The 22,089-nt window shown below is 45.5% G+C and overlaps 1 protein-coding gene across 5 annotated transcripts in view; it reads left to right on the forward strand.

Moving 5' to 3' along the window:
* The window catches only part of LOC135513305 (unconventional myosin-VIIa-like), a 108,337-nt gene that overhangs the window by 56,136 nt on the left and 30,112 nt on the right, over positions 1 to 22,089 (forward strand). For 3 of the 5 annotated variants that reach the window (XM_064936201.1, XM_064936199.1, XM_064936200.1), the window contains 9 exons: positions 5,278 to 5,445; positions 6,862 to 6,979; positions 8,713 to 8,839; positions 10,551 to 10,714; positions 12,836 to 13,017; positions 14,001 to 14,122; positions 16,288 to 16,442; positions 16,810 to 16,963; positions 19,942 to 20,097. In XM_064936201.1, the coding sequence (XP_064792273.1) occupies positions 5,278 to 5,445; positions 6,862 to 6,979; positions 8,713 to 8,839; positions 10,551 to 10,714; positions 12,836 to 13,017; positions 14,001 to 14,122; positions 16,288 to 16,442; positions 16,810 to 16,963; positions 19,942 to 20,097 (1,346 nt within the window). Of the gene's footprint in view, positions 1 to 5,277; positions 5,446 to 6,861; positions 6,980 to 8,712; positions 8,840 to 10,550; positions 10,715 to 12,835; positions 13,018 to 14,000; positions 14,123 to 16,287; positions 16,443 to 16,809; positions 16,964 to 19,019; positions 19,072 to 19,228; positions 19,891 to 19,941; positions 20,098 to 22,089 lie in introns of those variants that run through there. The other 2 variants (XM_064936203.1, XM_064936204.1) reach the window with 2 other exon arrangements.

The raw sequence follows: 22,089 nt of genomic DNA on the forward strand, positions 1-22,089 counted from the left end.
GCTTCTCTTCCCCACAAAAACCTTGCATTGCCACCCTTGGTTAAAGCTGAGAGAGGGGCTGCCACCAAGCTGAAGTTCTTGATGAACTTGCGGTAGAAGTTTGTGAAGCCCAGGAAACGCTGAACTTCCTTAACGGATTTGGGGTGGGCCAATCCGCTACCGCCCCTACCTTCCTGGGGTCCATTTGGACTCGACCGGGTTCCACTACAAATCCCAGGAATTGTACTCGGGATGAATGGAATTCACATTTTTCCGGCTTAACGTACAGATGGCTGTCCAGGAGGCGTTTGAGTACTTGTCTGACATGCTTAGTGTGTTCTTGAAGGGAGCTCGAAAAGATGAGGATGTCATCCAAGTAAACGAACACAAATATGTTAAGCATATCCCTAAGCACATCGTTTATGAGCGCTTGGAACACCGCTGGGGCGTTGGTCAGGCCGAAGGGCATCACCAAGTATTCATAGTGACCAGTAGGCGTGTTGAAAGCGGTCTTCCACTCGTCACCAGGTCTGATCCGCACAAGATGGTATGCGTTCCGCAGGTCAAGCTTAGTGAAAACAACTGCTTCCTGGAGCAGCTCGAAGGCTGTGGCCATAAGGGGTAGCGGGTAACAGTTACGGACGGTTATGTCATTGAGTCCCCGGTAGTCGATGCAAGGACGTAATCCACCATCTTTCTTGGCCACAAAGAAAAACCCTGCTCCCGCCGGGGAGGTAGATGGACGCATGAGGCCTGCTTCCAGAGAGTCCTTGATGTAGGTATCCATAGCAGCTCGTTCGGGTGGAGATAGGGAAAAGATCCGACCCCTGGGGGGCAAGTGCCCGGAAACAGGTCGATGGGGCAATCGTAAGATCTATGGGGTGGTAGCATGGTGGCCCTCTGTTTGCTAAACACCAGTTTGAGGTCATGGTAACACTCGGGAACTCGGGTCAGGTCGATGGATTCTAAAGACTCGGGAGTAGAACTCGGGGAATTCTGGAAAATACAAGTAGCTTGGCACGTAGGACCCCACTGCTTGATAGTGCCCACAGACCAGTCGATGTGAGGGTTATGGCTGTGAAGCCAGGGGTATCCAAGGACGAGAGGGAACTCGGAACAGGAGATCAAATGAAAGTTCATCAATTCCTGGTGTTGTGAAACTGAAAGTCTCAAGGAGGTAGTGACATGAGTGACAAGTCCAGATCCCAAAGGGCTTCCATCCAATGTAGTAACCCTCATGGGGTCACTTAGAGGTTCAGAGGGAACGCCATTCTCCTTCGCCCAGACACCATCCATGAAGTTACCTGCGGCTCCAGAGTCTACCAAGGCTTGAAGGTGAAGCTTGTGGTTGTCCCAGGAGAGGGTGACTGGAATGAGCAGACGGGAGTTGGACGGATGGGAGGAGGTTATGTTTCCCGTTACAGTTCCCCCGGTCTGTACGGGACAGAGCGTTTCCCTGGAGCCCGGGACACGTGGAACGGAAATGGCCCGGTTTGCCGCAATATAGACAGCGTCGCTCCCTCATCCGGCGGTCTCTCTCAGCCTGGGAGATGCGTCCAATCTGCATGGGTTCCGGTGGAGCCAGCGATGATAAAGGTGGGGACTCGGAGCTGGGACTGATAGGGGCTAGAGGTCTACGGTTGAGTTCTCTCTCTCTCAGACGCTGGTCAATGCGTGAGGCCAACTTGATCAGGGACTCGAGATTGTCCGGTGGTTCCCGAGTGGCCAGTTCATCTTGGATAGTGTCGGAAAGGCCTTTCAGAAAGCACACCGTGAGCGGCTCGTTGTTCCAGCCACTCGCTGCTGCCACCGTGCGGAACTGGATGGCATAGTCCGTCACGCTGCGCCAACCTTGATGGAGAGTCAGGAGCTGTTTGGCTGAGTCAGAACCACTGCTTGGGCCTTGAAACACTCGTTTGAATTCCTCAGCAAAGGCAGAGTAGCTGGCACAGCAGGAACTATGGGCATCCCACACAGCAGTAGCCCAGGCCAGGGCTTTTTCCGACAGCAGGGTGATGATATATGCGATTTTAGACCGGTCGGTGGGAAACGACGAGGGTTGCAGCTCAAAGGAGAGAGAACATTGAGTGAGAAACCCTTTACAAGCACTTGGATCACCTGAGAACCGTTGGGGAGGTGGAAGACGAGGTTCAGCCAGGGGGTTAACTGCCATGGGTACGTGAACTTGAGGTACTGGGACGGGAACTGTTGCCGGGGTAAGTCGATCAGATATTTGCTTAATGGAAGTCAGCATCTCCGACAGAAGATGAGAATGTCTAGCCATTAAGGCCTCTTGCTGAACCAGGGCGGCTTCGTGGCGTTGGACAGTCTCCTGGTGGTGGGACAGCGTGGCAAAAAGGTCCTGGGAACTGGCTGCCTCTGGGTTCATTTTTGGCTCTGTGTTTCTGTCAGGACCCGGTTTCGAACCTGGGTCTCCGGAGTGAGAAACAGTCACTTAACCAACTGAGCCACGAATAGACAGCAGAACCCAGAAGATGAGGCAGACACAGCAGTACTTAAGACGGTGTATTTAATAAAGAAAAAATCCTAAAATACAAAAAATGGCAAATCCAAAAGGTGGTAGGTAAAACACAAAAAGACCTCAAAAGAAACTCACCAAAAATAAACAAAAACAAAAAACAGAATACCACAAGAACGTCACCCGGAATCGACAAGAGCACACAGAACACTAGGGCAGGGTGCTAACATACAAACACAGAGCACAGAACTGAGGGAAACAAAGGGTTTAAATACAATCAGGGGAAACGAGACACAGGTGCAAATAATAATGGGGATCAAGGGAAAAACATAGGGACAAAAAGCACAATGGGGGCATCTACTGACCAAAACCCGGAACAACCCTGGCCAAATCCTGACAGTGTTATGCTGTGTGTGTTATGCTGTGTTGTGCTATGCTGTGTTATGCTGTGTTGTGTTATGCTGTGTTGTGTTGTGCTGTGTTATGCTGTGTTGTGTTGTGTTATGCTGTGTTGTGTTGTGTTATGCTGTGTTGTGCTATGCTATGCTGTGTTGTGTTATGCCGTGTTGTGTTGTGTCGTGTTATGCTGTGTTATGCTGTGTTATGCTGTGTTATGCTGTGTTGTGTTATGCTGTGTTGTGTTATGCTGTGTTGTGTTATGCTGTGTTGTGTTGTGTTATGCTGTGTTGTGCTATGCTGTGCTGTGTTGTGTTATGCTGTGTTATGCTGTGTTATGCTGTGTTGTGTTATGCTGTGTTGTGTTATGCTGTGTTGTGCTATGCTGTGTTATGCTGTGTTGTGTTATGCTGTGTTGTGCTATGCTGTGTTATGCTGTGTTGTGTTGTGTTATGCTGTGTTGTGTTATGCTGTGTTGTGTTGTGCTGTGTTATGCTGTGTTGTGTTGTGTTATGCTGTGTTGTGTTGTGTTATGCTGTGTTGTGCTATGCTATGCTATGCTGTGTTGTGTTATGCTGTGTTGTGTTGTGTTATGCTGTGTTATGCTGTGTTGTGTTATGCTGTGTTGTGTTATGCTGTGTTGTGTTATGCTGTGTTGTGTTGTGTTGTGTTATGCTGTGTTGTGTTATGCTGTGTTGTGTTGTGTTATGCTGTGTTATGCTGTGTTATGCTGTGTTGTGTTATGCTGTGTTGTGTTGTGTTATGCTGTGTTATGCTGTGTTGTGTTGTGTTATGCTGTGTTGTGTTGTGTTATGCTGTGTTGTGTTATGCTGTGTTGTGTTATGCTGTGTTGTGTTGTGTTATGCTGTGTTGTGTTATGCTGTGTTGTGTTGTGTTGTGTTATGCTGTGTTGTGTTATGCTGTGTTGTGTTGTGTTATGCTGTGTTGTGTTATGCTGTGTTGTGTTATGCTGTGTTGTGTTGTGTTATGCTGTGTTGTGTTATGCTGTGTTGTGTTATGCTGTGTTGTGTTGTGTTATGCTGTGTTATGCTGTGTTATGCTGTGTTGTGTTATGCTGTGTTGTGTTATGCTGTGTTGTGTTGTGTTGTGTTATGCTGTGTTATGCTGTGTTATGCTGTGTTGTGTTATGCTGTGTTATACTGTGTTGTGTTGTGTTGTGCTGTGTTGTGTTGTGCTGTGTTGTGTTGTGTTATGCTGTGTTATGCTGTGTTGTGTTATGCTGTGTTGTGTTGTGTTATGCTGTGTTATGCTGTGTTATGCTGTGTTGTGTTATGCTGTGTTGTGTTGTGTTATGCTGTGTTATGCTGTGTTATGCTGTGTTGTGTTATGCTGTGTTATGCTGTGTTGTGCTGTGTTATGCTGTGTTGTGTTATGCTGTGTTATGCTGTGTTGTGTTATGCTGTGTTATGCTGTGTTATGCTGTGTTATGCTGTGTTGTGCTGTGTTATGCTGTGTTATGCTGTGTTATGCTGTGTTATGCTGTGTTATGCTGTGTTATGCTGTGTGCACCGAACTGACATCCATGACTGTTGCTGACATTCTGATGTTCAGATGAAGTCTGTAATGTGCACCACCGTGGGGCTCAACTCAGACAGAGGTGTGAAGACGACTGTATCTGCTGGTAGCTGCTGGTAGTCATTCAAAGCATCTACAATGGAACTTTCCACTACTGCTCTTACTGCCATGTAATGGTGTTAATTAATTAAGATAAACCAGACAACTCCATAGTAGAATAGTTGATCTATTTACCTAGTCAAGTAATGGTGTTATTAAACTAATCCAGACAATAGTTGATCTATTTACCTAGTCATGTAATGGTGTTATTATAGACAATAGTTGATCTATTTACCTAGTCATGTAATGGTGTTATTATAGACAATAGTTGATCTATTTACCTCGTCATGTAATGGTGTTATTAAATTAAACCAGACAACTCCATAGTAGAATAGTTGATCTATTTACCTAGTCATGTAATGGTGTTATTATAGACAATAGTTGATCTATTTACCTAGTCATGTAATGGTGTTATTATAGACAATAGTTGATCTATTTACCTAGTCATGTAATGGTGTTATTATAGACAATAGTTGATCTATTTACCTCGTCATGTAATGGTGTTATTAAATTAAACCAGACAACTCCATAGTAGAATAGTTGATCTATTTACCTCGTCATGTAATGGTGTTATTAAACTAAACCAGACGGCTGATCTGAGATCAACTCAAGTTTCAGTCATGGGATTTGTTTCGGTTTCCACCCCATTTCAGTCTTTGGTGTATAGGTAATATCCTCCTAAGCAAAAGAAACGTTTTCAACTTCTAACAGAAATCGGCAAAAGTAGTTTAAAAAAAAATTAAACTTGAACTTAATGTCCTTTCTCTTCTAATCTCCATTCTCTCCAGGATGACGATATAGTCCAGCTGTCAGCAAAACACTTCTACATTCAGTATGGATCAGACTGTGGTCTTGACAACGCTAAGACTGTAGTTCAGGACTGCATTAACTCTTCTCTTCTGGAGGCCAAGACTCAGGACAAATGGCTTCAGATGGTCAGCACTGCACACGCTCAGGTCAGTTGACTGAATCATTTGAGTTTTATTTGAACGATTTAGGAAAATACACATGTAAGGACAAAAAACAGGAGTTAGATCACTCATTAATGGGGGTTGTGGTCAATTCCATTTTCAATCCAGTCAATTCAGCAGGTAATCTGGAATTCCAGTTTAAATGTTCCTCGTGAAAGAGGGTGAATTGAAATAGATACGAACCCTGGACATGACTTATTGACCGGCCAATACACCCTGGTGATGGGGTGGCAGGGTAGACTAGTGGTTAGAGTGTAGAGGTGGCAGGTTAGACTAGTGGTTAGAGTGTAGAGGTGGCAGGGTAGCCTAGGGGTTAGAGTGTAGGGACGGCAGGGTAGCCTAGTGGTTAGAGTGTAGAGGAGGTAGGGTAGACTAGTGGTTAGAGTGTAGAGGTGGCAGGGTGGCCTAGTGGTTAGAGTGTAGAGGTGGCAGGGTAGACTAGTGGTTAGAGTGTAGGGGTGGCAGGGTAGCCTAGTGGTTAGAGTGTAGAGGTGGCAGGGTAGCCTAGTGGTTAGAGTGTAGGGGTGGCAGGGTAGCCTAGTGGTTAGAGTGTAGAGGCGGTAGGGTAGCCTAGTGGTTAGAGTGTAGAGGTGGCAGCGTAGCCTAGTGGCTAGAGTGTAGGGACGGCAGGGTAGCCTAGTGGTTAGAGTGTAGAGGTGGTAGGGTAGACTAGTGGTTAGAGTGTAGAGGTGGTAGGGTAGACTAGTGGTTAGAGTGTAGAGGTGGTAGGGTAGCCTAGTGGTTAGAGTGTAGAGGAGGTAGGGTAGACTAGTGGTTAGAGTGTAGAGGTGGTAGGGTAGCCTAGTGGTTAGAGTGTAGGGACGGCAGGGTGGCCTAGTGGTTAGAGTGTAGGGGCGGCAGGGTAGCCTAGTGGTTAGAGTGTAGGGGCGGCAGGGTAGCCTAGTGGTTAGAGTGTAGGGGCGGCAGGGTGGCCTAGTGGTTAGAGTGTAGGGACGGCAGGGTGGCCTAGTGGTTAGAGTGTAGGGGCGGCAGGGTAGCCTAGTGGTTAGAGTGTAGGGGCGGCAGGGTAGCCTAGTGGTTAGAGTGTAGGGACGGCAGGGTAGCCTAGTGGTTAGAGTGTAGGGACGGCAGGGTAGCCTAGTGGTTAGAGTGTAGGGACGGCAGGGTAGCCTAGTGGTTAGAGTGTAGGGACGGCAGGGTAGCCTAGTGGTTAGAGCGTTGGACTAGTAACCGAAAGGTTGCAAGTTCATATCCCCGAGCTGACAAGGTACAAATTTGTCGTTCTGCCCCTGAACAAGGCAGTTAACCCACTGTTCCTAGGCCGTCATTGAAAATAATAATTTGTTCTTAACTGACTTGCCTAGTTGGGCGACAAGACAATGTTCTATCCAACTGTGTAGCGTCTTCTGATGTTCCTCTGCTCGGTCTGTCATACGCCAGGGTCCATATATCAACTCCAGGCAGAAGGCGGCGGGTGTGAAGGCCGAGGTGGTGGACTACGCTCGACAGAAGTGGCCTTTGTTCTTCTCCAGGTTCTTCGAGGCCGCCAAGTTAGCAGGTATAAAATTATTTTAAAAACTTCTCTCATATAAAGTGATTTCAGGCTACATCCTAATTCTCCATCCTTCTCCCCCCCAAAAAATATGTTTTTGCCTTCACATACTTCTTATTACACATTTAACCCATGAGGCATGAGGGAGTTTGACATGTTTAGTTTGTGTCTAAAAAGGCAGCCTATTCCCGATGTAGTCGCGGATGATCTATTATATTTGACCATATAATCGAGTGGCCGCTTTAACAATGAAAATACACGTCTTCAAAATGGAAGGCAGTTGGAAGGAGGCAAGAAGGAGGCAAGATCAGGTTGGACTATTCTAGCCAATGAGAGGGCAGATACGTGTTTGAACAACAGGCACAGCGGTTTTCACTAGTTACCGCAGCCACAAAGTCAAAATTGTCTATATTGAAAAATAAATGTGTAAATCAACTCTAGGGGGTAAAAACAAAGGTAGGGGGCGTGGATCAGAACACCCCAAATTGTGTCTGGTATGGGCATTTCTTATAAAGATCGGGGGTCAAATATCCCTGGACTCTCTCCATAGGTTAATACATGTGTAACTAAATCAAGCCAATGAGGGGAGATTTAATTAGGCATGGGCTGGAACCCACACCAACATGGTAGGACTATATATATATATATATATGGGCTGGAACCCACACCAACATGGTAGGACTATATATATATATATATGTATGGGCTGGAACCCACAACAACATGGTAGGACTATATATATATATATATGGGCTGGAACCCACAACAACATGGTAGGACTATATATATATATATGGGCTGGAACCCACAACAACATGGTAGGACTATATATATATATATATGTATGGGCTGGAACCCACACCAACATGGTAGGACTATATATATATATATGGGCTGGAACCCACAACAACATGGTAGGACTATATATATATATATATGTATGGGCTGGAACCCACACCAACATGGTAGGACTATATATATATATATGGGCTGGAACCCACAACAACATGGTAGGACTATATATATATATATATGTATGGGCTGGAACCCACACCAACATGGTAGGACTATATATATATATATATATATATATATATATATATATATATATATATATATATATATATGTATGGGCTGGAACCCACACCAACATGATAGGACTATACAGTGCCTTGCGAAAGTATTCGGCCCCCTTGAACTTTGCGACCTTTTGCCACATTTCAGGCTTCAAACATCAAGATAAAAAACTGTATTTTCTTGTGAAGAATCAACAACAAGTGGGACACAATCATGAAGTGGAACGACATTTATTGGATATTTCAAACTTTTTTAACAAAGCAAAAACTGAAAAATTGGGCGTGCAAAATTAGTGAACGAGTAATGGAACGTATCTAAATCACGAAGCTCATTTGAATGCTAGGGGGGGGGGGGAATCACTACAAAATAGTGATCAAATTAAGATCCAACATCTGTAGGGAATAGGGTGCAATTTAGGATCAGCGACAGTGGGAGGAAGGATCACTGTTAGTGTGGCAGAGAGACAGAGACAGTGGGAGGAAGGAAAGGCAATGCTGCTTAGCCACCAGTTTACATTAGTGCAGCGCTCCCTCTTGTTCTCCCCTCCCTGCTGATGGGCCTCTGCTAATAAAAGCAGTGGACTATGTAGGGCACAGGATGGGATTTGGGAAGCAGATCTTATGTTTATTCCTCTGGTTTATCCCATTATTACATATTCCCAGGTCCTGCACTTCCGAAAAACAAGTTCATTGTGGCGATCAATTGGACAGGCATCACCTTCCTGGACGAGAAGGAGAGGAGACTGCTGCAGCTCTCCTACCCAGAGGTCACTGGGGTCAACACCATGAGGTACAGCTCAGTAAGCTATAGGTTTAAAGGTCACAGTTAAGGTGCGCAGTGTTTGGGAGCAGGGTTGTGAGTCCCAAACGACACCCTATTCCCTATATAGTGCACTACTATAGGGCCCATAAGGTTCTGATCAAACGAAGTGCGCTATGTAGGGAATAGGGTGGTGTGTGGGACGTCCCCCCCCATGAAGATATGTCAAAGGCTGCACAGTGGTTGGACAGTTTTTTTTGTGTCATGGGAACATTTGCCTCAACCCTACGAATGTTCTAGGAACTTTCACAGGTTCGATTTTGGTTTGCTGGGAAAACATTACTGGTACATTGTGTGGCAGGGTAGTCTAGTGGTTAGAGTGTAGAGGTGGCAGGGTAGCCTAGTGGTTAGAGTGTAGAGGGGGCAGGGTAGCCTAGTGGTTAGAGTGTAGAGGTGGCAGGGTAGCCTAGTGGTTAGAGTGTAGAGGTGGCAGGGTAGCCTAGTGGTTAGAGTGTAGAGGTGGCAGGGTAGCCTAGTGGTTAGAGTGTAGAGGTGGCAGGGTAGCCTAGTGGTTAGAGTGTAGGGACGGCAGGTAGCCTAGTGGATAGAGTGTAGAGGTGGCAGGGTAGCCTAGTGGTTAGAGTGTAGAGGTGGCAGGGTAGCCTAGTGGTTAGAGTGTAGGGACGGCAGGTAGCCTAGTGGATAGAGTGTAGAGGTGGCAGGGTAGCCTAGTGGTTAGAGTGTAGAGGTGGCAGGGTAGCCTAGTGGTTAGAGTGTAGAGGTGGCAGGGTAGCCTAGTGGTTAGAGTGTAGGGACGGTAGGTAGCCTAGTGGTTAGAGTGTAGGGATGGCAGGGTAGCCTAGTGGTTAGAGTGTAGGGACGGCAGGGTGGCCTAGTGGTTAGAGTGTAGGGACAGCAGGGTGGCCTAGTGGTTAGAGTGTAGAGGGGGCAGGGTAGCCTAGTGGTTAGAGCGTTGGATTAGTAACCGGAAGGTTGCAAGTTCAAACCCCCGAGCTGACAAGGTACAAATCTGTCGTTCTGCCCCTGAACAAGGCAGTTAACCCACTGTTCCCCTGAACAAGGCAGTTAACCCACTGTTCCTAGGCCGTCATTGAAAATAAGAATTTGTTCTTAATTAACTGACTTGCCTGGTTAAATAAAAAAATATTATGTTACCTGGAAACCAAATGTGAACGTCTGGGGAATGTTTTGTGGTGGTTGTTACAGACGTTGTGCACAACATCTTAGTGAATGTTAGAAGAACATTCCAAGGATATGTTTATTTATTTATTTATTTATATAAAAATAAATGTTGTTATCAAAAACATTATCTGTATGTTTTGTGGATGTTATCAGATAAAACCCGAACTACAGAATCTCAGCTAACGTTCTGGGAATGTTCCTGGTTAGCTGGGTAGTGAATACGACCATGGATTAGATAGAGGTAACTAGTATGTTTCAGTAGTGATTCTCCTCCCTCCACTCAGTGGTTAGAGTACAGAATCTCAGCTAACGTTCTGGGAATGTTCCTGGTTAGCTGGGTAGTGAATACGACCATGGATTAGATAGAGGTAACTAGTATGTTTCAGTAGTGATTCTCCTCCCTCCACTCAGTGGTTAGAGTACAGAATCTCAGCTAACGTTCTGGGAATGTTCCTGGTTAGCTGGGTAGTGAATACGACCATGGATTAGATAGAGGTAACTAGTATGTTTCAGTAGTGATTCTCCTCCCTCCACTCAGGGAGGGCAAGACGTTTGGCCAGTCCGTGAGTCTCCTGACTCTGAAGGGAGACTTCTCTCTGAATGCGGTGATGGCGGGGAACATAGCAGAGCTGGTGCATATGTTCCTGGGAGGACTGAGGGAACGCTCTCAGTATGCTGTGGCCCTGCAGGAAGTCAACCAAGGTAAGACAAACACCAACCAAGGATTTAGAAACATTTATATTTTTAGCTAAGTGTAATCAAGTTTTAGATACGTTGGTTTCAACATACGAAAATTGCGTCTTTAAGTTTAACATACTTTGTTTTGTTTAGTACAGTAGTGTGTCAGCTATATTCATTGGTTTCTCTCCAATTCAATATAATTAAATTCAAGGGGCTTTATTGGCATGGGAAACATGTGTTAACATTGCCAAAGCAAGTGAGGTAGATAATATACAAAAGTGAAATAAACAATAAAAATGAACAGTAAACATTACACACACAGATGTAACAAAAGAATAAAGACATTTCAAATGTTTATATACAGTGTTGTAACGATGTGCAAATGGTTAAAGTACACAAGGGAAAATAAATAAGCATAAATATGGGTTGTATTTACAATTGTGTTTGTTCTTCACTGGTTGCCCTTTTCTCGTGGCAACAGGTCACAAATCTTGCTGCTGTGATGGCACACTGTAGAATTTCACCCAGTAGATATGGGAGTTGATCAAAATTGGGTTTGTTTTCTAATTCTTTGTGGATCTGTGTAATCTGAGGGAAATATGTGTCTCTAATATGGTCATATATTGGGCAGGAGGTTAGGAAGTGCAGCTCAGTTTCCACCTCATTTTGTGGGCAGTGAGCACATAGTCTGTCTTCTCTTGAGAGCCAGGTCTGCCTACGACGGCCTTTCTCAATAGCAAGGCTATGCTCACTGAGTCTGAACATAGTCAAAGCTTTCCTTAATTTTGGGTCAGTCACAGTGGTCAGGTATTCTGCTGCTGTGTACTCTCTGTTTAGGGGCAAATAGCGTTCTAGTTTGCACTGTTTTTTTGTTCATTCTTTCCAATGTGTCAAGTAATTATCTTTTAGTTTCGTCATGATTTGGTTGGGTCAAATTGTGCTGCTGTCCTGGGGCTCTGTGGGGTGTGTTTGTGTTTGTGAACAGAGCCGCAGGACCAGCTTGCTTAGGGGACACTTCTCCAGGTTCATCTCTCTGTAGGTGATTGCTTTGTTATGGAAGGTTTGGGAATCACTTCCTTTTAGGTGGTTGTAGAATCTAAGTCTATTTTCTTGATTGTGATAATTAGCAGATATCTGACTAATTCTGCTCTGCATGCATTATTTGGTGCTTTACGCTGTACACGGAGGACATTTTTGCAGAATTCTGCGTGCAGAGTCTCAATTGGGCGGCAGGGTAGCCTAGTGGTTAGAGCGTTGGACTAGTAACCGGAAGGTTGTGATTTCAAACCCCCGAGCTGACAAGGTGCAAATCTGTCGTTCTGCCCCTGAACAGGCAGTTAACCCGCTGTTCCTCGGCTGTCATTGAAGATAAGAATTTATTCTTAACTGACTTGCCTAGTTAAATAAAGATAAAATAAAATAAAAAAATGAAAAAAAGTGGTGTTTGTCCCAATTGTGGTTTCTCTCTCTTCTCTCTCTCTCTCCTCTCTCCTTTCCCTCAGCCTCTCTCTCTCTCTCTCCTCTTTTCCTGTCGCTCTCTCTCTCTCTCTCTCGCTCTCTTTCTCTCTCTCTCTTCTTTCCCTCAGTCTCTCAGTCTCTCTTCTCTCTTCTCTCTTCTTTACCTCTGTCTCTCTCTCTTTCTCTCTCTCTCTCTTTCTCTCTCTCTCTCTTTCTCTCTTTCTCTCTTTCTCTCTCTCTCTTTCTCGCTTTCTCTCTTCCTTCCCCCCTCTCTCTCTCTTCTTTCCCTCAGTCTCTCTCTCTCTCTATCTCTTATTGGCATGACACAAAAATGTACATATTGCCAAAGCTTTGGACATTTAAAACTGTAACAACAATAACCAAGTGTCAAAATAACCATACAGTGAACAATAACAATAAGCATACAGTAGAGGGCATGTGCAGGTTGATTGGTCATGATAAGACCTCATCTTATGGTAGTCAACAATGTAGTGCGCTGCCAACCCACCGCTCTCTGCGTCCTCCCCCAACAGGACAGGTAGCCTATCGTCCACAGAGAGGTTTTTGAAACCTCAAATAAGGGTTTCAAATTTGGGGAAATGACACTCTCTAATTTGGGGAAACTCCCTCTCTCTCTCTCTCTCTCTCTCTCTCTCTCTCTCTCTCTCTCTCTCTCTCATATAGACGACCCTACGTTCCTGAGCTTTAAGAAAGGAGAGCTGATAGTTCTCATTAAAGACGATGAGCTGACTGTCGGCCGCGGCTGGATCAAGGGCAAGAACGAACGCACTGGCAAGACGGGGGCGGTCCCCACCGACGCTATCCTGGTCCTGCCCACTCTCACCAAACCTACCAATGAAGTCATGGTATGAGCACATAGTCCTGCCCACTCTCACCAAACCTACCAATGAAGTCATGGTATGAGCACATAGTCCTGCCCACTCTCACCAAACCTACCAATGAAGTCATGGTATGAGCACATAGTCCTGCCCACTCTCATCAAACCTACCAATGAAGTCATGGTATGAGCACATAGTCCTGCCCACTCTCACCAAAACTACCAATGAAGTCATGGTATGAACACATAGTCCTGCCCACTCTCAACAAACCTACCAATGAAGTCATGGTATGAACACGAAGTCCTGCCCACTCTCACCAAACCTACCAATGAAGTCATGGTATGAACACATAGTCCTGCCCACTCTGACCAAAACTACCAATGAAGTCATGGTATGACCACATAGTCCTGCCTACTCTGACCAAACCTACCAATGAAGTCATGGTATGAACACATAGTCCTGCCCACTCTGACCAAACCTACCAATGAAGTCATGGTATGACCACATAGTCCTGCCCACTCTCACCAAACCTACCAATGAAGTCATGGTATGAACACATAGTCCTGCCCACTCTCACCAAACCTACCAATGAAGTCATGGTATGACCACATAGTCCTGCCCACTCTCACCAAACCTACCAATGAAGTCATGGTATGACCACATAGTCCTGCCCACTCTCACCAAACCTACCAATGAAGTCATGGTATGACCACATAGTCCTGCCCACTCTCACCAAACCTACCAATGAAGTCATGGTATGAACACATAGTCCTGCCCACTCTCACCAAAACTACCAATGAAGTCATGGTATTCGTGTTCTTGTTTTACTATCTAAGGTGAAATATGGGCTGAAGAAATCAATCCTTCACTTTACTCTTACTGCTACTGATGCTATTTACAAGAAGGTTTTATTCATTGTGATTCGTGGTTGTTTCACCTTCCTCATTTCAATACACTGATCATTATCAGTCAGGTTAAATTACTAAAATGTCAACATTAAATGTTTCCAGAGTCTTCTTAACCTGTCACCTGACCAGAGGAAGAGCATCATGGCAGCCAATCAGAAGGAGACAGGCACCGTGGAGCGAGTGGCCCCCGTGTCCCTCAAAGAGTTCTCCTATGAGTACTTCAGGTAACAGTTCTCCTATGAGTACTTCAGGTAACAGTTCTCCTATGAGTACTTCAGGTAACAGTTCTCCTATGAGTACTTCAGGTAACAGTTCTCCTATGAGTACTTCAGGTAACAGTTATCATATGAGTACTTCAGGTAACAGTTCTCCTATGAGTACTTCAGGTAACAGTTCTCCTATGAGTACTTAAGATAACAGTTCTCCTATGAGTACTACAGGTAACAGTTCTCCTATGAGTACTTCAGGTAACAGTTCTCCTATGAGTACTTCAGGTAACAGTTCTCCTATGAGTACTTCAGGTAACAGTTATCATATGAGTACTTCAGGTAACAGTTCTCCTATGAGTACTTCAGGTAACAGTTCTCCTATGAGTACTTCAGGTAAAAGTTCTCCTTTGAGTACTTCAGGTAACAGTTCTCATATGAGTACTACAGGTAACAGTTCTCCTATGAGTACTTCAGGTAATAGTTCTCCTTTGAGTACTTCAGGTAACAGTTCTCCTATGAGTACTACAGGTAACAGTTCTCCTATGAGTACTTCAGGTAACAGTTCTCCTATGAGTACTTCAGGTAACAGTTATCCTATGAGTACTTCAGGTAACAGTTCTCCTATGAGTACTTCAGGTAACAGTTCTCCTATGAGTACTTCAGGTAACAGTTCTCCTATGAGTACTTCAGGTAATAGTTCTCCTATGAGTACTTCAGGTAATAGTTCTCCTATGAGTACTTCAGGTAATAGTTCTCCTATGAGTACTTCAGGTAACAGTTCTCCTATGAGTACTTCAGGTAACAGTTCTCCTATGAGTACTTCAGGTAATAGTTCTCCTATGAGTACTTCAGGTAATAGTTCTCCTATGAGTACTTCAGGTAACAGTTCTCCTATGAGTACTGCAGGTAACAGTTCTCCTATGAGTACTTCAGGTAACAGTTATCCTATGAGTACTTCAGGTAACAGTTCTCCTATGAGTACATCAGGTAACAGTTCTCCTATGAGTACTTCAGGTAACAGTTCTCCTATGAGTACTTCAGGTAACAGTTCTCCTATGAGTACTTCAGGTAACAGTTCTCCTATGAGTACTTCAGGTAATAGTTCTCCTATGAGTACTTCAGGTAATAGTTCTCCTATGAGTACTTCAGGTAATAGTTCTCCTATGAGTACTTCAGGTAACAGTTCTCCTATGAGTACTACAGGTAACAGTTCTCCTATGAGTACTTCAGGTAACAGTTCTCCTATGAGTACTTCAGGTAACAGTTCTCCTATGAGTACTTCAGGTAACAGTTCTCCTATGAGTACTTCAGGTAACAGTTCTCCTATGAGTACTTCAGGTAACAGTTCTCCTATGAGTACTTCAGGTAACAGTTCTCCTTTGAGTACTTCAGGTAACAGTTCTCATATGAGTACTACAGGTAACAGTTCTCCTATGAGTACTTCAGGTAATAGTTCTCCTATGAGTACTTCAGGTAACAGTTCTCCTTTGAGTACTTCAGGTAACAGTTCTCCTATGAGTACTACAGGTAACAGTTCTCCTATGAGTACTTCAGGTAACAGTTCTCCTACGAGTACTACAGGTAACAGTTCTCCTATGAGTACTTCAGGTAACAGTTCTCCTATGAGTACTTCAGGTAACAGTTCTCCTATGAGTACTTCAGGTAACAGTTCTCCTATGAGTACTTCAGGTAACAGTTCTCCTATGAGTACTTCAGGTAACAGTTCTCCTATGAGTACTTCAGGTAACAGTTCTCCTATGAGTACTACAGGTAACAGTTCTCCTATGAGTACTTCAGGTAACAGTTCTCCTATGAGTACTTCAGGTAACAGTTCTCCTATGAGTACTACAGGTAACAGTTCTCCTATGAGTACTACAGGTAACAGTTCTCCTATGAGTACTTCAGGTAACAGTTCTCCTATGAGTACTGAGTACTACTTCAGGTAACAGTTCTCCTATGAGTACATCAGGTAACAGTTCTCCTATAATAGAGAAACTTCTAATACGATAATAACAGAAAAATTGATAATAGTATAGCCGATAATATTTCGATATACATGGTATATAACTAACACATGCAATATATAATAATATATTATATATATATACAGTAATATATATGGGACAACATCCTGATTTTAACAGCTCCTTAATGTTCTGTGCTTCTGTCTGTCTCTCCAGGCAGCCCATCAAGGATGTGAACCGTCAGGTGATCTCTAAGAACGTGGCCCCTGAGAAGCTGTGGGTCAAGTCCAGGGAGCCAATCAAACAGCCCCTTCTTAAGAAGCTGGCGGGGAACTCTGAGCTCAGCCACCGGGCCTGCCTGGCCTTCACCGATATCCTTTAATAATTGATTTACCACCTTCTCACTGACAGATGACTTCTTCAAGAGCATCTTTGGAATCGTCTCAACATGACATTTTATTTTAGTAATTTAGCGAGTAGTCAAATCTAGAGTGACATGTTCTGGTCTTCAGTGGTGTGCTTTAGCTGTCGCTACCTCTCTTTCTATTCAGACCAAAGTGCATGGACAGTGGTGCAGACTGAAGACGAAAATATTTATGATATGCGGAGACCCAGATACACTTATTGTAGTCTAAATGTGTTCAATGTCTTTTGTGGAAGGATGGCAAATGACATGCAGGTTTGTTCAAATACAGTTTTCAGAGATGTTGCTCCTACCAGTCCTTGACTTGTGTGTACCTATCCTGAAGTACATGGGAGACTACCCCACAAAGCAGATACAGAGTCCTCTAGAGTTGACAGACCAGATCTTTGGGCCAGCCACCAAGGACGAGGCCCTGAGAGACGAGATCTACTGTCAGATCATGAAACAGATGACCAGCAACAACAACAGGTAGACCGTTAGGGCCTGTTTCCCAGACGACCAACAACAACAGGTAGACCGTTAGGGCCTGTTTCCTAGACGACCAACAACAACAGGTAGACCGTTAAGGGCCTGTTTCCCAGACGACCAATAACAACAGGTAGACCGTTAGGGCCTGTTTCCCAGACGACCAACAACAACAGGTAGACCGTTAGGGCCTGTTTCCCAGACGACCAACAACAACAGGTAGACCGTTAGGGCCTGTTTCCCAGACGACCAACAACAACAGGTAGACCGTTAGGGCCTGTTTCCCAGACAACCAACAACAACAGGTAGACCGTTAGGGCCTGTTTCCCAGACGACCAACAACAACAGGTAGACCGTTAGGGCCTGTTTCCCAGACGACCAACAACAACAGAGGAGACAGAGGAGAGGACAACAGCGAAAAGGACAAGAGAGGACAACAGAAGACAACAGAGGAGAGGACAACAGAAGACAACAGAGGAGAGGACAACAGAAGACAACAGAAGACAACAGAGGAGAGGACAACAGAGGAGAGGACAACAGAGGAGAGGACAACAGAAGACAACAGAAGAGAGGACAACAGAAGACAACAGAGGAGAGGACAACAGAGGAGAGGACAACAGAAGACAACAGAGGAGAGGACAACAGAAGACAACAGAATACAACAGAGGAGAGGACAACAGAAGACAACAGAGGAGAGGACAACAGAAGACAACAGAGGAGAGGACAACAGAGGAGAGGACAACAGAGGAGAGGACAACAGAAGACAACAGAGGAGAGGACAACAGAAGACAACAGAGGAGAGGACAACAGAGTAGAGGACAACAGAAGACAACAGAGGAGAGGACAACAGAAGACAACAGAAGACAACAGAGTAGAGGACAACAGAAGACAACAGAGGAGAGGACAACAGAAGACAACAGAGGAGAGGACAACAGAAGACAACAGAGGAGAGGACAACAGAAGACAACAGAAGACAACAGAGGAGAGGACAACAGAAGACAACAGAGGAGAGGACAACAGAAGACAACAGAGGAGAGGACAACAGAGGAGAGGACAACAGAAGACAACAGAGGAGAGGACAACAGAAGACAACAGAGGAGAGGACAACAGAAGTCAACAGAGGAGAGGACAACAGAGGAGAGGACAACAGAGGACAACAGAGGAGAGGACAACAGAAGACAACAGAGCAGAGGACAACAGAGCAGAGGACAACAGAGCAGAGGACAACAGAGCAGAGGACAACAGAGGAGAGGACAACAGAGGAGAGGACAACAGAAGACAACAGAGGAGAGGACAACAGAGGAGAGGACAACAGAGGAGAGGACAACAGAAGACAACAGAGGAGAGGACAACAGAAGACAACAGTGTAGAGGACAACAGAGGAGAGGACAACAGAGGAGAGGACAACAGAGGAGAGGACAACAGAAGACAACAGAGGAGAGGACAACAGAGGAGAGGACAACAGAAGACAACAGAGGAGAGGACAACAGAGGACAACAGAGGAGAGGACAACAGAAGGCCACAGAGGAGAAGACAACGGAAGAGAACAGAGTAGAGGACAACAGAAGACAACGGAAGGGAGGACAACAGAAGGCAACAGAGGAGAGGACAACAGAAGACAACAGAGGAGAGTACAACAGAAGAGAGGACATCAGAGGACAGGACAACAGAAGACAACGGAAGAGAGGACATCAGAGGAGAGGACAACAGAAGACAACAGAAGAGAGGACATCAGAGGAGAGGACAACAGAAGACAACGGAAGAGAGGACATCAGAGGAGATGACAACAGAAGAAAACGGAAGAGAGGACATCAGAGGAGAGGACAACAGAAGACAACACAACAGAGAAGAGGTCAACAAAGGATAATACATTGTTTTTAGCAAAATATGTGGGGCTCAAAACAGGTGGGGCCACACCTGCCCTGAATGCCGGGTCGCCACTGCTCCTACACGTAGACGGGAGGTTAAACAACGCAAGAGGAAGACGAGTTTTTCCTACTGTGGTGGTGTTTTTACGTTCTGTTTGGAGCAGGACCTGCAGCTACTGTGGTGTTGTTAGGTTCAGTTTGGAGCAGGACCAGCAGCTACTGTGGTGATGTTAGGTTCAGTTTGGAGCAGGACCAGCAGCTACTGTGATGTTGTTAGGTTCAGTTTGGAGCAGGACCTGCAGCTACTGTGTTGTTAGGTTCAGTTTGGAGCAGGACCAGCAGCTACTGTGGTGTTATTGGGTTCAGTTTGGAGCAGGACCAGCAGCTACTGTGTTGTTAGGTTCAGTTTGGAGCAGGGCTGGCAGCTACTGTGGTGTTGTTATGTTCAGTTTGGAGCAGGACCAGCAGCTACTGTGGTTTTGCTAGGTTCAGTTTGGAGCAGGACCTGCAGCTACTGTGTTGTTAGGTTCAGTTTGGAGCAGGACCAGCAGCTACTGTGTTGTTAGGTTCAGTTTGGAGCAGGACCAGCAGCTACTGTGTTGTTAGGTTCAGTTTGGAGCAGGACCAGTAGCTACTGTGTTGTTAGGTTCAGTTTGGAGCAGGACCAGCAGCTACTGTGGTGTTGTTAGGTTCAGTTTGGAGCAGGACCAGCAGCTACTGTGGTGTTGTTAGGTTCAGTTTGGAGCAGGACCTGCAGCTACTGTGGTGTTGTTAGGTTTAGTTTGGAGCAGGACCAGCAGCTACTGTGGTGTTGTTAGGTTCAGTTTGGAGCAGGGCTGGCAGCTACTGTGTTGTTCGGTTCAGTTTGGAGCAGGACCAGCAGCTACTGTGGTGTTGTTAGGTTCAGTTTGGAGCAGGACCAGCAGCTACTGTGTTGTTATGTTCAGTTTGGAGCAGGACCAGCAGCTACTGTGGTGTTGTTGGGTTCAGTTTTGGAGCAGGACCAGCAGCTACTGTGTTGTTAGGTTCAGTTTGGAGCAGGACCAGCAGCTACTGTGGCTGTGCTGTGGTCTCTGATGATGATAATGATGTTGTTGTTGTTGTTGTTGTTAGGTTCAGTTTGGAGCAGGGCTGGCAGCTACTGTGGCTGTGCTGTGGTCTCTTCCCTCCGAGCCAGTCGCTGCTCAAACACACCCAGCGCTTCCTGGAGTCCCGACGGCGTGAACCCCTGGCCCCTGACTGTCTACAGCGTCTACAGGGATCACTGAGGTACATGAGCACATCAAATACTGAATGTCTTCACTTACTGTACCTATTAGAAGAGGTCTATGAGACTGTCTCTCCTCAACCCCATTAGATGAGGTCTATTAGACTGTATCTCCTCAGCCCCATTAGAGGAGGTCTATTAGACTGTATCTCCTCAGCCCCATTAGAGGAGGTCTATTAGACTGTATCTCCTCAGCCCCATTAGAGGAGGTCTATTAGACTGTATCTCCTCAGCCCCATTAGAGGAGGTCTATTAGACTGTATCTCCTCAGCCCCATTAGAGGAAGTCTATTAGACTGTATCTCCTCAGCCCCATTAGAGGAGGTCTATTAGACTGTATCTCCTCAGCCCCATTAGAGGAGGTCTATTAGACTGTATCTCCTCAGCCCCATTAGAGGAGGTCTATTAGACTGTATCTCCTCAGCCCCATTAGAGGAGGTCTATTAGACTGTATCTCCTCAGCCCCATTAGAGGTGGTCTATTAGACTGTATCTCCTCAGCCCCATTAGAGGAGGTCTATTAGACTGTATCTCCTCAGCCCCATTAGAGGTGGTCTATTAGACTGTATCTCCTCAACCCCATTAGAGGAGGTCTATTAGACTGTATCTCCTCAGCCCCATTAGAGGAGGTCTATGAGACTGTATCTCCTCAGCCCCATTAGAGGAGGTCTATTAGACTGTATCTCCTCAGCCCCATTAGAGGAGGTCTATTAGACTGTATCTCCTCAGCCCCATTAGAGGAGGTCTATTAGACTGTATCTCCTCAGCCCCATTAGAGGAGGTCTATTAGACTGTATCTCCTCAGCCCCATTAGAGGAGGTCTATTAGACTGTATCTCCTCAGCCCCATTAGAGGAGGTCTATTAGACTGTATCTCCTCAGCCCCATTAGGGGAGGTCTATTAGACTGTATCTCCTCAACCCCATTAGAGGAGGTCTATTAGACTGTATCTCCTCAGCCCCATTAGAGGAGGTCTATTAGACTGTATCTCCTCAGCCCCATTAGAGGAGGTCCATTAGACTGTATCTCCTCAGCCCCATTAGAGGAGGTCTATTAGACTGTATCTCCTCAGCCCCATTAGAGGAGGTCTATTAGACTGTATCTCCTCAGCCCCATTAGAGGAGGTCTATTAGACTGTATCTCCTCAGCCCCATTAGAGGAGGTCTATTAGACTGTATCTCCTCAGCCCCATTAGAGGAAGTCTATTAGACTGTATCTCCTCAGCCCCATTAGAGGAGGTCTATTAGACTGTATCTCCTCAGCCCCATTAGAGGAGGTCTATTAGACTGTATCTCCTCAACCCCATTAGAGGAGGTCTATGAGACTGTATCTCCTCAGCCCCATTAGAGGAGGTCTATGAGACTGTATCTCCTCAGCCCCATTAGAGGAGGTCTATTAGACTGTATCTCCTCAGCCCCATTAGAGGAGGTCTATTAGACTGTATCTCCTCAGCCCCATTAGGGGAGGTCTATTAGACTGTATCTCCTCAACCCCATTAGAGGAGGTCTATTAGACTGTATCTCTCCTCAGCCCCATTAGAGGAGGTCTATTAGACTGTATCTCCTCAGCCCCATTAGAGGAGGTCTATTAGACTGTATCTCCTCAGCCCCATTAGAGGAGGTCTATTAGACTGTATCTCCTCAGCCCCATTAGAGGAGGTCCATTAGACTGTATCTCCTCAGCCCCATTAGAGGAGGTCTATTAGACTGTATCTCCTCAGCCCCATTAGAGGAGGTCTATGAGACTGTATCTCCTCGGCCCCATTAGAGGAGGTCTATTAGACTGTATCTCCTCAGCCCCATTAGAGGAGGTCTATTAGACTGTATCTCCTCAGCCCCATTAGAGGAGGTCTATTAGACTGTATCTCCTCAGCCCCATTAGAGGAGGTCTATTAGACTGTATCTCCTCAGCCCCATTAGAGGAGGTCTATTAGACTGTATCTCCTCAGCCCCATTAGAGGAGGTCTATTAGACTGTATCTCCTCAGCCCCATTAGAG

Source organism: Oncorhynchus masou, chromosome 24, assembly GCF_036934945.1.
Source record: "Oncorhynchus masou masou isolate Uvic2021 chromosome 24, UVic_Omas_1.1, whole genome shotgun sequence".
NCBI classification, from domain to species: Eukaryota; Metazoa; Chordata; class Actinopteri; order Salmoniformes; family Salmonidae; genus Oncorhynchus; species Oncorhynchus masou.